At 41.6% G+C, this 13,251-nt stretch overlaps 1 protein-coding gene and 1 long non-coding RNA gene across 3 annotated transcripts in view; one reads left to right on the top strand and one right to left on the bottom strand.

Annotated features, from left to right (window-relative positions):
- Positions 1-1,186: 1,186 nt before the first annotated feature.
- Positions 1,187-6,294, bottom strand: LOC138066277 (uncharacterized). Its single transcript, XR_011139540.1, has 4 exons — positions 6,170-6,294; positions 5,696-5,841; positions 5,218-5,287; positions 1,187-2,847 (listed from the first exon to the last, which is right to left on the bottom strand). It is a non-coding gene; the product is annotated as an uncharacterized lncRNA (long non-coding RNA).
- Positions 6,295-6,303: 9 nt separating this feature from the next.
- The window catches only part of PITRM1 (pitrilysin metallopeptidase 1), a 28,054-nt gene continuing 21,106 nt past the window's right edge, over positions 6,304-13,251 (top strand). The window contains exons 1-9 of one of the 2 annotated variants that reach the window (XM_068934329.1): positions 6,304-6,481; positions 6,871-6,973; positions 7,808-7,914; positions 9,039-9,190; positions 9,608-9,722; positions 9,834-9,930; positions 10,340-10,500; positions 11,835-11,961; positions 12,901-12,989. In XM_068934329.1, the coding sequence (XP_068790430.1) occupies positions 6,339-6,481; positions 6,871-6,973; positions 7,808-7,914; positions 9,039-9,190; positions 9,608-9,722; positions 9,834-9,930; positions 10,340-10,500; positions 11,835-11,961; positions 12,901-12,989 (1,094 nt within the window). In that variant the 5' untranslated portion in view covers positions 6,304-6,338. The remainder of the gene's footprint in view (positions 6,482-6,870; positions 6,974-7,807; positions 7,915-9,038; positions 9,191-9,607; positions 9,723-9,833; positions 9,931-10,339; positions 10,501-11,834; positions 11,962-12,900; positions 12,990-13,251) is intronic. The other variant, XM_068934330.1, reaches the window with a different exon arrangement.

Raw genomic sequence — 13,251 nt, 5'->3', positions numbered from 1 at the left:
AGCAATGGGACTACAGACCCCGGCTACATACACATTGCCCTGTACCTGAACTACCACTCACAGGTTCTGTTCCCCTGATGGTTTACATTAATATATTAGTTCACTCTCAGGGTTTCTTTTGGAGTAAGAATACTAGTCTTGAAAAAAAATCTGAGTGAGATTTTGGAGATAGTTTGCTCAAAGACCCCTCCCACGGCAGAAGAGGACAAGCCTTTATTGGGCTAGGCTACAACACAGACTAATCTTACATGATCCTCCTACTTTACTCTGGAGTTTTGCAACCGCAGGTATCTTCAGTGTCCTTATCCTCCACACTGGGGGATGCAGTACAGTTTCAGGTTAGAAAATCACTGTTCCAGTCAGCTAAATTACAGGCTCTCACTATTTCAGCTAATTTAAATTGAAATTCCTCCCCCTCACAACTATGCCACACGCAACACAGGGTCCAAAGGAGATCCAGGGCCAAGTGTGGCCTTTAATTATGAACCTGATCTAACTTTGAAGATTGGGGTACCCTGCTATTCTGAAAATTAACTATGTAAAAAAATGCAATAAATCTGAGGGTCAATATTTATTCTCTCTCTTTCCTCCTTCCACTGTCCCCCCCCCCCCCCCAACCTCCAATAAAAGGTAAGAAATAACAAGAAAAAAATATTTCTAGCATGTGGCAGCTGAAACATAAATAGATCTGGAGTGATTTTCCAATAGCATCAGATAATAGATGAGGTACCACCTCTTCCCAAAACATGTGTCGCTTGTACCAAACCAAGGCATACATTTCATTTTTAACATTACTGCAGCCCCACAGGACCTACCATGTGGTTTTGCAGATCCAGGCGGCGAGCTCACTTAAATAAACTCTTTAACTCTGCTTAAGTTCCACAACTCTTCTACGCAGACCTTCCTCTTCCCCCCAACAGAGTACGGTTTAGCTCTATCTGCACTACACCTTTTTCTGCACTGTTAATGACTTAATAAATGCTCCCTGTCAACAGGATGACAGAGTAGCAAGACTGAGCTATCTTGTTAAAACTGTGTGAGAGATTGTATCTGCACAGTATTAATATCTATTCAGGCTTGTCTCACTCTGGTGCAACAAAGAAGAAATGAAACAAAATCCAACTAGGGCTAAAACAAATTTCATAAAACATGGATCGGTCGACAGTATCAAGAACAGAGCAGACGGCAGAGTTTTCAGATTGTTTATTCTCTTCTTGGCGTTATGGATCGTAGTTTATGAATGGGTCTAAGAGGACAGCAATGGAATTTATCAGTAATGAGACTTTTGTTTTTCTTGAAGTGGTAAAGATGGTCTCTGAAGTGTAATTCATGATTATCTACGTTACTGCTATCGTCTTAGAGCAAACACCTTTACTAATGCTTAAAGTGGAGCTATAACCAAAGTGCTTGTAAAAGGATAAATGACAAGATTAGTAAGAAGATGTGAGCCACACAGCTGAGTATTTCTGGGTGTTACAAGCAACCAGCAAAGGAAGGTACTTCCAGGCACACTCACCCTTAGAAAACAAGTCTTCATAAGTTATTAATTTTTTAACCATACTATCTATGGAGTAAAATGCTGTCACTTTGCTAATTCATTGCCATTCTTTGTTATCCCCGAGATTCATATCCTCAAGCTGTCATTGTTAATAAGTACCTTATGCAGAGTTTGAATATAGCGTTAAATTGCAATTTGGATGCAGCACAGAGTTAAGTTGTGCATGAAGTTCCGCTCAACCTCTGAGAAATTGAGTTGTCAAGCAACTTTCTACTCCTACATTTGTGATATTATACAATAAAGCTTTTTACAGTCAATGATAATCCTTTGTCATATTTTTTTCCTACAAGTAATGATGCTGGTGTGACTCTAGCTTTTCCAGTTTAGATGTATGGATAATGATACATGTGATGCATGATACCATAGAACATAATTTTTGTCAGCCTTGCCCCAACCTGCACCTAACCTCTCCCCTGCCTCCTTCCTCTAACTTAATTCCTTCCTGTCGTGCTGCCTATTTTGTCATCAGGAGAAGCAATTAAAATATTTCGATACACACAGAAACACTTCTGACATATTACATTACCCTGGATTTTCAGCAAGATAAAAGATTTTCCCCTTTTCCTTCTCTCAGTTCTTTGTTTGGGAACCCATCTGTTCCTTACACTGTAGAAATGAAAGGTTTCTTTTACTCTAATAGTACAACACAAAGCAGGTACTGCAAGTTCCAGCCTCAGGCCTCGGATGAGGCCACATAGCCCAGTGTAGAGTTTATTTCCATCTTATGCAATCTCTTTGAGAAGAATGGTGCAAAAATCATCACGCTAAACTACATCTCTAGTTTGCACTCTCTTACTGTAAAGTCTTTGTGGTGAACATTTCTTCTCTTTTACATTCCTATGCACACATTTAATAATCGTCCATACGACACTGACAGGCTTCTTGCTCAAGAAGAGACATTCTTTGGGATCCCCCAAGTTATCGTGACTGCTACTGCTTGGGGTTCTAATCTGTCTTAGCTGGTGAAGGCAGGAAGGAAGCAGAAAAGCAGCTCCAGCACAACTCTCAGCTTCTGCCTCTTACTTGCAATCTTGTCTGGAAGAAAAGCCAGGTAGGGTAAATTAGGAAGTATGCTGAGTCCTGGCAAACTTCTCTCTCCATGGGGCTTCGTGAAACGCTGACTTCAGTGCCTCACTGAATGCCGGCCAACGCTTGTAGTGCAAAAACCTTGGAGCTAAAGGCGCTGGTAGTAATTCCAGTGATGTTCAAGATTAAGCTGAAGCCAGGTCATGCTCATGCCCTCTTATAGACCTAGTCTCATCAGACCTGAACAAGGAACGTGACGGATGCTGGATGTAGAAAAAACAGGAAAAGAAGGGCTGGCATGTGGGACATTAAAAATTATATTTTCTAGCTCACTTGGTGCCAGGTAACTATCATGAATTATCTTCATACAGTCTTTATTCATAGCCTCCAAAAAAAGGTTTGTCAGGCCTTATTATTTTGCGCCCTGATAAAGCACAATTTCTGAGAAACCAACTACATCCCCTTTAATTTCCATCTTTCAGTAGACCTGCAGCTTGGCCTTTTTTATGTCAGCTTTTGCTGACCTTCATAAACAGTTTTATGTTGCTTATGACAAAACATAGTAGAGGTTTCTGCACAACAGCACTGGGTCTCTCCCCTGAGAGGGTGAAGAAATCGCAGAGAACATCATTATTATTAACTTCAGCCCTGAGAACACTGTAATAGAAAGGTACAGATGTAGTTGACACTGTACATGTAGAAATGTTGAGGGATCAAGCACGCTCGGTAAGGTATACCTTAGGAAAGACAGTTATTCAGTTGTTACAAGCATCTACTGAATGTTTTCTGAGATTTTCGCTTGGCATAATTTGGGCCTTATTGTCCATAAAGGCAGTAAAAGAGACACTGCTATCAAATCGGAGGGATTAAACTCTGTGCCAAAGGATTGACATGTCTTAGTTAAATATGTATTAGTACATTCATTCTTGGACAGTTTTAATCAAATCTTTTAAAATAATAAACAGTTTGTGCAGATGTGGAAATTTTTAGCCCAAATATTTAATTAGGTAAAGTTAAAAGTGACTGAAAACAAAATCTTTTGAAGAAAGTAACACTCAGTAAAGGTATTATTGTCTCTCCAGTCAAGCACCAAGGATGACATTGCCACCTCATTTTCATCAGTGAAAAACCTTACATTAGTTAGTTAGTGCAGCAATAATCTTACATAGTGGGGGAAAAAAAAAGAAAAAAAAATAGTTTAACAGATCAGTTTCTGTTCCATTTCCCAGAACAAAAATTCTAACGCACAAAATGTATCAAAGACAACATCAGCAGAAGAAAAAAATATTTTAAAGTGTCTAAGGAGTACTATAAAAGACTTCCATTTTGTCATTAAATTTTAAGTTCAGGAATGGTTTGCTATATTTTCAAATTCTGCCATTCGGATTGAGTAAGTTTGTGAAAGGTTGCTTGGCAAATGATATGTTACTGATAGGAAAACAGCCAGCAGCAAATTATCGCTCCAATATAAACATCAACTAAAAATAAATAAGTGTCTGCCAAAGAATGCCAGCCTGCTACTCCATTGAAATGTATAGACTAGGAAGCAAACTAAATATTGATGGTCAGAAATCTGTAAAAAGAGACAGTAGTGCACGGCCAAATTAGGAAACTGTTAATAAACCTAAGTAACTGAATCGTCAATGGAAAAAACAACATAGTCTTTTCAAAATCAAAATTCCTACAAGCTAACCTTGCCGTGTCTATGAGAAAAGAACTATAAAAATTTGAAAATATTTAGAAATATTTGAAAATGGCACTACACAGAGTAAATTCACTCCACATAAGTCCCTGAAGTCCTTCTTCTCAAATGTTTATTTTTTGAGATTCATTATATATTTATGGCACTGTTTTTAACTTGATAGAATGTAAAAATTCCCACCAGGACTGGCTCTTCAAGGTGATAAGCACCAGAAACATATACTGAAAAGATCTCCCATCAAAATGTTGCAATTCTAATCTAATCTGAAATAAAATATAGAGAAAAGGACAAGAAATACAATAGTTGAAATGGTACGCTACAAGAAAGTTATTGGGTCTTTTCATCAGGCTTCAAAATGAATGAGAAAGAACGTGATTCATGTAGATGACATTATACAGGTTAATGCACAACATCCAAGCTTCTGCTATAAACTAGTTTAATTATAGCAAGTTATTGACTCTTTTTTATTTAAGAATTAACATGGAAAAGTTAATGGAAAACACACAAAAATGAGAAAAACTGAGAAAATGAGAGGCACTGGAACGCTAAGAGGAGTCATGTAACCAGAAGGGAGAGCAACAGTGCGCTTCAGGGAGCTGCATCCTGCGGTCAGGGAAGAGACAGGGAGAAAGAGTGAAAAAGCTGAGTCACGTAACGGTGATGAAAACAGTAAACTGACTGGTGGCAGTCAGCAGCGGGGCGCAGGCAACAGCACGCCACATAGCGAAGAAGAAATCAGAGATGACACAGACAAAAGTTCCTAGGCTGCTTTGAATTCAGACTTTTTCAGTTAACATTGTAGCCACAGACTCGGAACGAAGCTGCTTGGAATGCGCCCAGCACCTCCTGTTTGTCCTTATTTTAAAACCACAAGCACTATCCTCATTTAGAATCAGGCTTCTTATGTCTAAACACGTAACGGAGATCTTACGTTTAGGAAGAAGGGCTTGACAGCGTGGTGGCCATACCTCACGGTACGTGTCCCCCTTGTGTCCCCCCCTCTGAAAGTGAGATATGACATCAATCACTCAGTTAAAGCCAAACAATTGTGTCCTGTTAGTTTGAAAAACGGAAGGAACAAAAGCCCAGGCCTGGAAGTGCAATGACTTTACTAGTGGGTACAGCGCTGCCCAGTGACTCTTTGCTGAGGTCCCTGTTATCACCTTAGCCAGGACAAGCACATCCATTCCTCTGCTGGCGTCTTTATCTAAACAGCGCCATTGTCGTATGAAACGCCCTGCCCAGAAGATAAGACTCTGCACGTACAGACACAAATGCAGGATTAACATCTGGTTTAGGTTCCCGCTTATTTGTTAGTTTTGCTCGTTTTCCTCACAGAAAAGTTTCAGGAAAACGCCAAGTCACACCAGCAAGGAGAGGTGCACTCCCTGAAACACAATTACATTTACCTCTGCCTTCTTCTAATTTGAAGAAGTGAACAGCACGCTTTCCTCCGAGTCCTTCCCTTGACGAGTCTCACAGCCCTTGCGGCTCTTTGAGAACTTCCTGAGCGCATCCAAGCGTTTTCATTTTTTTTTTCTGCCTGAATTCAATCCTTCTCAGGAACATACAAAGATCACGTTAAGTGCCCCCCCCCCCCCCCAAGCTGATAACGGGAAAAGCAGAGTGAGGTGGAAACAGGAGTGAGATACTTCTGAGCGTCCCCTGGCGCCACAGGGAGGGAGAGAGAAACGTCCCCGCGGCCGTGTGAGGGAACTGTGGAAGTGACCCCGCCGCCATGAGGGAGACCCCGCCGCCATGAGGGAGCCCCGGCCGCCATGTGAGGGAGCCCCCGGCCGCCATGTGAGGGAGCCCCCGCCGCCATGAGGGAGCCCCGGCCGCCATGTGAGGGAGCCCCCGGCCGCCATGTGAGGGAGCCCCACCGCCATGAGGGAGCCCCACCGCCATGTGAGGGAGCCCCCGGCCGCCATGTGAGGGAGCCCCCGGCCGCCATGTGAGGCGCCACCGCCCCGCCCCGCCTGACGTGACCCCCAGGCGGCCCCGAGCCGCCTCCCGCCGCCGCGCCGCGGGGGGCGGAGCCTCCCGCCGCCAATGGGGACGGCGGCCGCGGCGGCGCCTGCGTCGGCCCGGCGGGGTGTCGCGCCCCGTCCCTTCCTCGTCCCCGTCCCGCTGCAGAGGCGCCGAGCCATGTGGAGCCGCTACCGGGCAGCGGGGCGGCTGCTGAGCCTGAGCCGGTGAGAGAGGGGAGGCAGCTGGGGGCGGCGGGGCTGGGGCTGCCCGCCTCCCTCTCAGACCTTCCCCAGCGGCCCTGGTCGCGGCCCGCTTCTCCTCGCTTTCCTGCGGCGGCGGCAGCAGCCCGCCCGCGGCGGCGCTCGCTCTGCTGCCCGGGGCCGGGCCGGGCGGGACCCCCGCGGCGGCGGCCTGTGCCGGCGGCGCGCTGCTGCCGCTGCCCGCAGCGCGGCTGGGTGCCCGCCCGCCCGCGGCCTGCCCCTCGCAGCCCTAGCGCCGGTGCCTCCCGCGGCGGGTTGAACGCGGGCCTGAGGGCCGGCGTTTTGCCTAAAGACCCAGCTGAGCGGGCGGAACGTTATGATTTTATGAGAGTTTGAGAGAAACGTTATTTCAGGTCTTCGAATCAGAAGTCATGGCGGTGGCACGGCGTTGCCGCTAACGAGAGAGCGCTGCGGTACCAGAGAGGAGAGCAGATCCATGGCTTCACCGTCAGCCAGGTGGGCGTGGGCTGCGCGCTTACCTTTCTTGCGCGCTTCTGCGGATAAATTTTGGCTCGTTGGGAACGTTTGTGAGAGAAAGTCAGTGGGAGCCTGTGCACCGTCTAAGTGTTTACACGGCTGCTGCAGGCGGTCAGTTAAAAGCAACAGAGTAGTTGCTTTTAGTTATCCTTCTTCAACCAAATTCTTTAGGTAACATTAATACGTGTTCTTAAAGGGTGTTAATTCTCCCAGGATAAATGACGCACCAGGGAGGTTTGTACATCTGCTACAGACGACGAGTGTTCCGTTCGTCTTCTCAGAAATACAGGCAGATAGTTGAACCATGTGCTGTTTTCTGCTAAGCTGCTTTTAACACGTTTGTTAAGAACTTGCTTGCAGTGGCAATTACGTGTAGAATTTCTTTTCTAAATAAAAAAGACAGAGGCAGAGAGCTCAGGAAACTTGCAAAAAATGGTTATGAGTGGCAGAGCTAGTAACAGACCTGGGTTCTGAGTTGTTCCCCCCCCCCCCGCCCCTTGCTTTCTGCCACCCTAACTGCTGATACTTGAATGTGTGCCTTCTCTTTGAGTTTATGATCAGACTGTTCTGGTCTTGTTAACTGTAACAGAAGAGTATAGTTTTCTGGTTATAGTGTAGTTTTTTTAAACTTATTTATTTTCCACTTACGTACAATGTTGTGTTTGCACAAAACATAGGCGCAGAGGCCTTATTTAGTACTGTATGTGGCCTCATTGTGTACAGGAAAGGCAAACTGATTATTGTCATATCATTCTTAGTTTATTTGACCTAGTAGTCGTCACGCTGTAATACAGATGTTGTCTTCCAACACAGGTAACAGCTGTTCCTGAGCTGTTCCTGACTGCAGTGATGCTTACTCATGATAATACAGGAGCCAAGTATTTACATGTGGCTCGAGAGGACTCCAATAATCTATTCAGGTAAAACATTAGTATGTTTATAGCACGTTCCATCTCAGCATCAAGTTGTAGTTTCTAAATTGTAATCCAGATTCATAACTGGATTTTTCTGTGTTAACAGAGACAGAGTACGTACTTAGTAGAACTTGCATAGAATAATTGAGGTTAGAAGAGACATGAGGTCTCTTGTTCAAATTGCTGCTCAAAACAGGGTCAGCGCTAAATTCACACGAGATTGCTTGCAGTTTTATTCGGTTGGGCCTTGAAAACTTCCAGAGACAGAGATTCTGCAACCTCTTTGGGCAACCTGTTCCCAAAGCTTTGCTGTGCATGTGGTGGTTTTTTTCTTTTTTCAGTGAAGTCAAGTTGGAAGCCCCCTTGCTTCAATTTATAGCCATTGGCCCCCCGTCCTTCTATCATGTGTGTCTATGCAAAGAGCCCATCTCCATCCGTAACCTCCTTTTAGGTATTGGAAGGCAACTGCTGGGTCCACCTGTGCCTTTTCTTCTCCAGGCTAAATATGCCCAGTTTTCTCAGGCCCTTTTCACAGGACATGTGCTCCAGCTCCTAACCGTCTTTATAGTTCTTCACTGAACTAAATCAATTTTATCATCATCTCTCTTGTATTGGTGGACCCAAAACTGGGCTTTCTGATAAAAGTGCCTTATAGTTGCAAAATGTAAGGCATTTTTTTTTTAACCATAAGTCTCCATGAACTTTTTTCTGAGCACTTTTTGCTATAAAATAAAAATCTGTTTTTTTTTTCAGTTAATGAACTGAATAGGAGGGGGGAAAGGATCCTATTTTCCAGTAAGATATAAATTTGAATGTTGATATTAGCTACTTTTGCAGTTTTATCAATCACTCTAGTTACGCAGGTTGTCTGCTGAGCCACCTCTGATGCCAGTGCTTACTTATGCACTGAAAAATTCTGTACCATCTCCAAAAATAAAAGTCCTTCTATTAGCGCTGGCTAAGCACTCAACTTGGAGTCTTTTTTACGGACTTGATAACTCTGCTTCCTGCTGTATCTTGTCAGTTACTGGACAGTCATACTGTTCTTATAAAGCTAAGCTGCGTATAGCACGTGGGCTTACCTCTGGTCCCAAATAAGTGTGTTACTTTCTCTGCTGTCTGTCTTACAGTATACAATTCCGTACCACTCCAATGGACAGCACTGGCGTCCCACATATTCTTGAACACACTGTGTTGTGTGGTTCTCAAAAGTATCCTTGCAGAGATCCATTCTTTAAAATGTTAAACAGATCTCTGTCCACTTTCATGAATGCATTCACAGGTGAGTACAAAGCAAATAATACCGCTTAAAATGCATGAGACTTTATTGCAATAAACCTTGCTGTTGGATCGCCTTGATTTCCCTTTGGAAATCCATGATTAAGTGTGAATGATGTGACTGAGGTTAAAGAGCTAACCAAATATATGTAGCTTATTTGGCAGTTACAGATGAAAGTTCCAACGGAGGTGGATCTTCATGGTATACAAGAAGACATTTAATTATTTACGTATTTGGCAAAAGAAAAATTTTCATGACAAAATAATTGCAGTGTTAAATTTTTATGTATTCCTCAACAACAGTATATGTCAATTATTAAGTTTCTTCTCTCCCAGTTACTTTTATAGGTGAGAGATTAAAATAAGTATGCATCACAGACTTCCTAAAATTCTTATCTATTTTACATTTGTTTATACGCAGCTAGTGATTACACGCTCTATCCATTTTCAACACAAAATCCTAAGGATTTTCAGAATCTCCTCTCAGTGTACTTGGATGCAGCTTTCTTTCCATGCTTGCGGCAACTAGATTTCTGGTAAGATATGGACAGCTGAGAAATATGCAAATTTTAAATCAAGGGGGGGAAAAAAACAAACAAACAACTCTCCCTCCCCCATGAAACACTTCCTGTTATTAATTTTCCCAGGCAAGAAGGTTGGAGGTTAGAACATGAGAACCCAACTGATCCTGAGACACCTCTAGTCTTCAAAGGAGTTGTTTTTAATGAAATGAAAGGGGCATTTGTAAGTTTTGTGGATTTTTGTTTCAAGATCTTATACAATATGAAAAATTGATTTAAGCTGCAGATTAACAGTGATGTTATTGCAACAGAGGTTTCCATTCCTTCCTTGCAGAATTTAAGTTCTCAGTAAAGTCAATGAGCTGTTACATAGTTATTCTTTATGTTCGTGTGTTTTAAAGTTTGTTTACCTATGAAAGAGCAAGCTTGTTAATGGATTTTATTGTAGGACTTGAAAGTTATGTGATAACGTAGCTAGTTTTAAAAAAGTAGGTGGGGACTACAGGAAAAAATCCTTATGCAAGACCAAGTTTGTGTGTAAGTTACAGTGCTAAGGTCTTATTATTCAGCACTTTTTAATTTTAAAATATATTTTCGTCACTTTCAGTGAAACATAGTGTTTTCTTCTTAAGACAGATAATGAGAGGCTATTCGCACAGCACCTGCAGAATAAACTCCTTCCCGATCACACTTACGGTGTAATATCTGGTGGAGATCCATTAAGTATCCCTGATCTTACATGGGAGCAGCTTAAACAGTTTCATGCCACACATTATCATCCAAGCAATTCCAGGTATCTGAAATCTGTGACCAACTTTCTGGAGTATATGAACACAATGATAACTTACTGCATTTCTGTGGGGGAAAAACAGAGATACTTACAGTATTTCCATACATGTGGCCAGCAATGTAGATGACCTGTACTTACCACCAGCATGCATACCGTCAAATCAAGGAAGCTGTTTTGGTGAGAGAAGCACAGGGGAAACTGGAAGCAGGGGCTACTGAAAGAGCTGAGTGATGGAAGAGTTTCTACAGTACATGTGCCCGCTTGATTATAAGGATTTGGGGGGTTTTAGTGTTGTCTTTTATTCTTGTTTGTTTACAGATTATTCATCATGAACTCACACAGGTGAGAGCAATGGAACATACAAGTGTTTAGCAGTAACATCGGGAAGATACGATAAAAGTAGTGGAAATGAGTCAAGGGGTTCCTGTCCTCCTCCAAGTCAGTCCAGAGTAAAGTTCCAAAAAACAGTTACAAATTATTGGGTCTTCAGTTGCTCCTTAGTCACATATTGCTGTATTGGATTCTAAATAACGGATATCTCTTTCAGTCAGATATTAGCCCTGTTAGTACTGATAAGGACTTTAAGGTGAAAGTCAAATTCAAAGATGATATGAAGGGAAATATGCAGTATTACTGTTTCTTCTGCACCAATTCTGTGGTCAATCTGATTAGCTCATTGATGGGAAATCAGCTTTTATCACGATGGTGACATCACCATCCTTTGTTTTTCTCATCATCCTAAGTATTGTATCTGAGGTTACATTTTAATCAAGGAATATCGTTTACCTAAGAGTTGCCTCATGCTCGTGTTTAAGCCACTGGAAATCAGCAATGTTTCTGGTAGGTATGGATATCTACTTTGGTGGACTGACCTGTAAAGCTCAGTATATTTTATAGATGAGTTGAGACTTGGGTCATTGTGTGGCCTACATTATACGTGAGGATCATAAGAATCTTATTTGTCTTCTCAAACTCGGATTCTGACTTCAAGTGCTATTTTTTTCCTTAGAATGTTGTATAATGCTGCAACAAACTGAATTATAGTTTTTAGTTTACTTCAAAGCATAAAACAGGAGATGAAAAATGAAGTAGAACTTTATTTCAAATACCCCTTAAATATTTCTGTGAATTTTATGTATGTGTAAACTGTGGTAGGTTTTGAATCTAGGGGCTTATGAAACATGTTGACTTCTAGATGTAGGTAAATTACTGGAAGTGACATGATGTTCGGAGTATAAAAAAGCTGTTACTGCAAGTTTCACATAACTAAAATCTAAAGCTCAAAATTTAAAAACTCACAATCTAAAACAAGTTTCCAACTTTCTTTTAAAATACAGGTTTTTCACTTACGGTAATTTTCCACTGGAGCAACATTTGAAACAAATTCATGAGGAAGCACTGGTAAAATTTCAAAGAATTGAATCGAAAACTGACATCCCAAAACAAAAACTCTGGGAAAATCCTGTAAGTAAAAGAATATACAAAAACAAACAAAAAAAAAAAAACAGTGCACATCCAATCTTGCAATTGCAGTAACTAAGTATAGCAGGTTCTATTATTTTAGTCCACCCTGCTGGGATTATTTTGTTTGTTTAGATGTGTATTTGTGTGTAAATGATGTGATTTGTGTGTGCGTGTGTTTTTGTGTTTATTTGTTTTTGTTTTTGTTAAAGGTAGGGGGTGAAAAACTATTATTTTGAGTTTCACTGTTATAATGATTGCATGCAGTCATTTTTTTCTTTTTTTTTTTTTTTCCTTCTCTCTCCGTACTTTCAATTTTCAAGTCCGTTAGCATTTGCAGAACTGAAGCATTGTAAAGCATCTAGAACTACTGATAGAAACGTTGATTATCAGGAGGTACCAGTTTTATTAGTGTCAGGAAGCGTACCTAAACTTTTAGACGTTGGTGTCACAGAATCACGGAATCGTTTAGGTTGGAAGGGACCTCTGGAGATCATCTAGTCCAACCTCCCTGCTCAAGCAGGGTTCTCAGGATCACATCCAGACGGACTTTGAACATCTCCAGCAAAGGAGACTCCGCTACATCTCTGGGCAAAATACCTTTTCTGAGGGTTTTTTTAGGGTGGGGGGTTATGGAATTTTTTTCTTTTTTCTTTTCCTCCCTGGCTTGTTGAGAATCTTAAGCTTTTCTTTTAAATCCAATTCTGAATGTACATTAAGGCAGACTTTCTTAATTTTCTCCTCTGGTAGAAATGGTAATAGCATCTTTGAAGAGATACTGAGTAAATATGCTGTGTTTGTGAATTTAGTCACGAGTATTGAATTTACTCATGAGTATCTGTAAAATTCTTTGAAATCTTTGGAAGGAAGATGGTTTTTTGTTATTTGTAACTTCTGCTTTGAATTTAGTCTACAATCATATGTGTTTATTACTCATTACAGAGAGAACACTATATAACATGTGGCTTAGACTCATTTGGTGGGGATCCTTCCAAGCAGACTACTGTCAGTGTCAGCTACCTGTTGTCAGAGTAAGTGTATCAAAATGAAATTCTGAACCAAAAACTCATGTTAGAACTTTAAGGGAGGGGTGGATCTTGTAATTAAAAGAAGAAATCCCTTTTCACAAACATTGTCTTTGGGTTAAATAATGCCATGGGACGACTAGAAGAATCCTCCTTGTAGTAAATGAAAATGTAAGTACTAAGTGGAATTTTTCCTATCTTTCTTTAGCGGATAGAAGTAAGGAAAAGTGCCGCTGTCTTACAGAAATATTCAGTGAATATGCTTTTG

Source organism: Struthio camelus, chromosome 2 (genome assembly GCF_040807025.1).
Source record: "Struthio camelus isolate bStrCam1 chromosome 2, bStrCam1.hap1, whole genome shotgun sequence".
NCBI lineage: Eukaryota > Metazoa > Chordata > Aves > Struthioniformes > Struthionidae > Struthio > Struthio camelus.
Note: the sequence above shows the minus strand (reverse complement) of the source record. Positions and strands in the feature narration are given on the sequence as shown.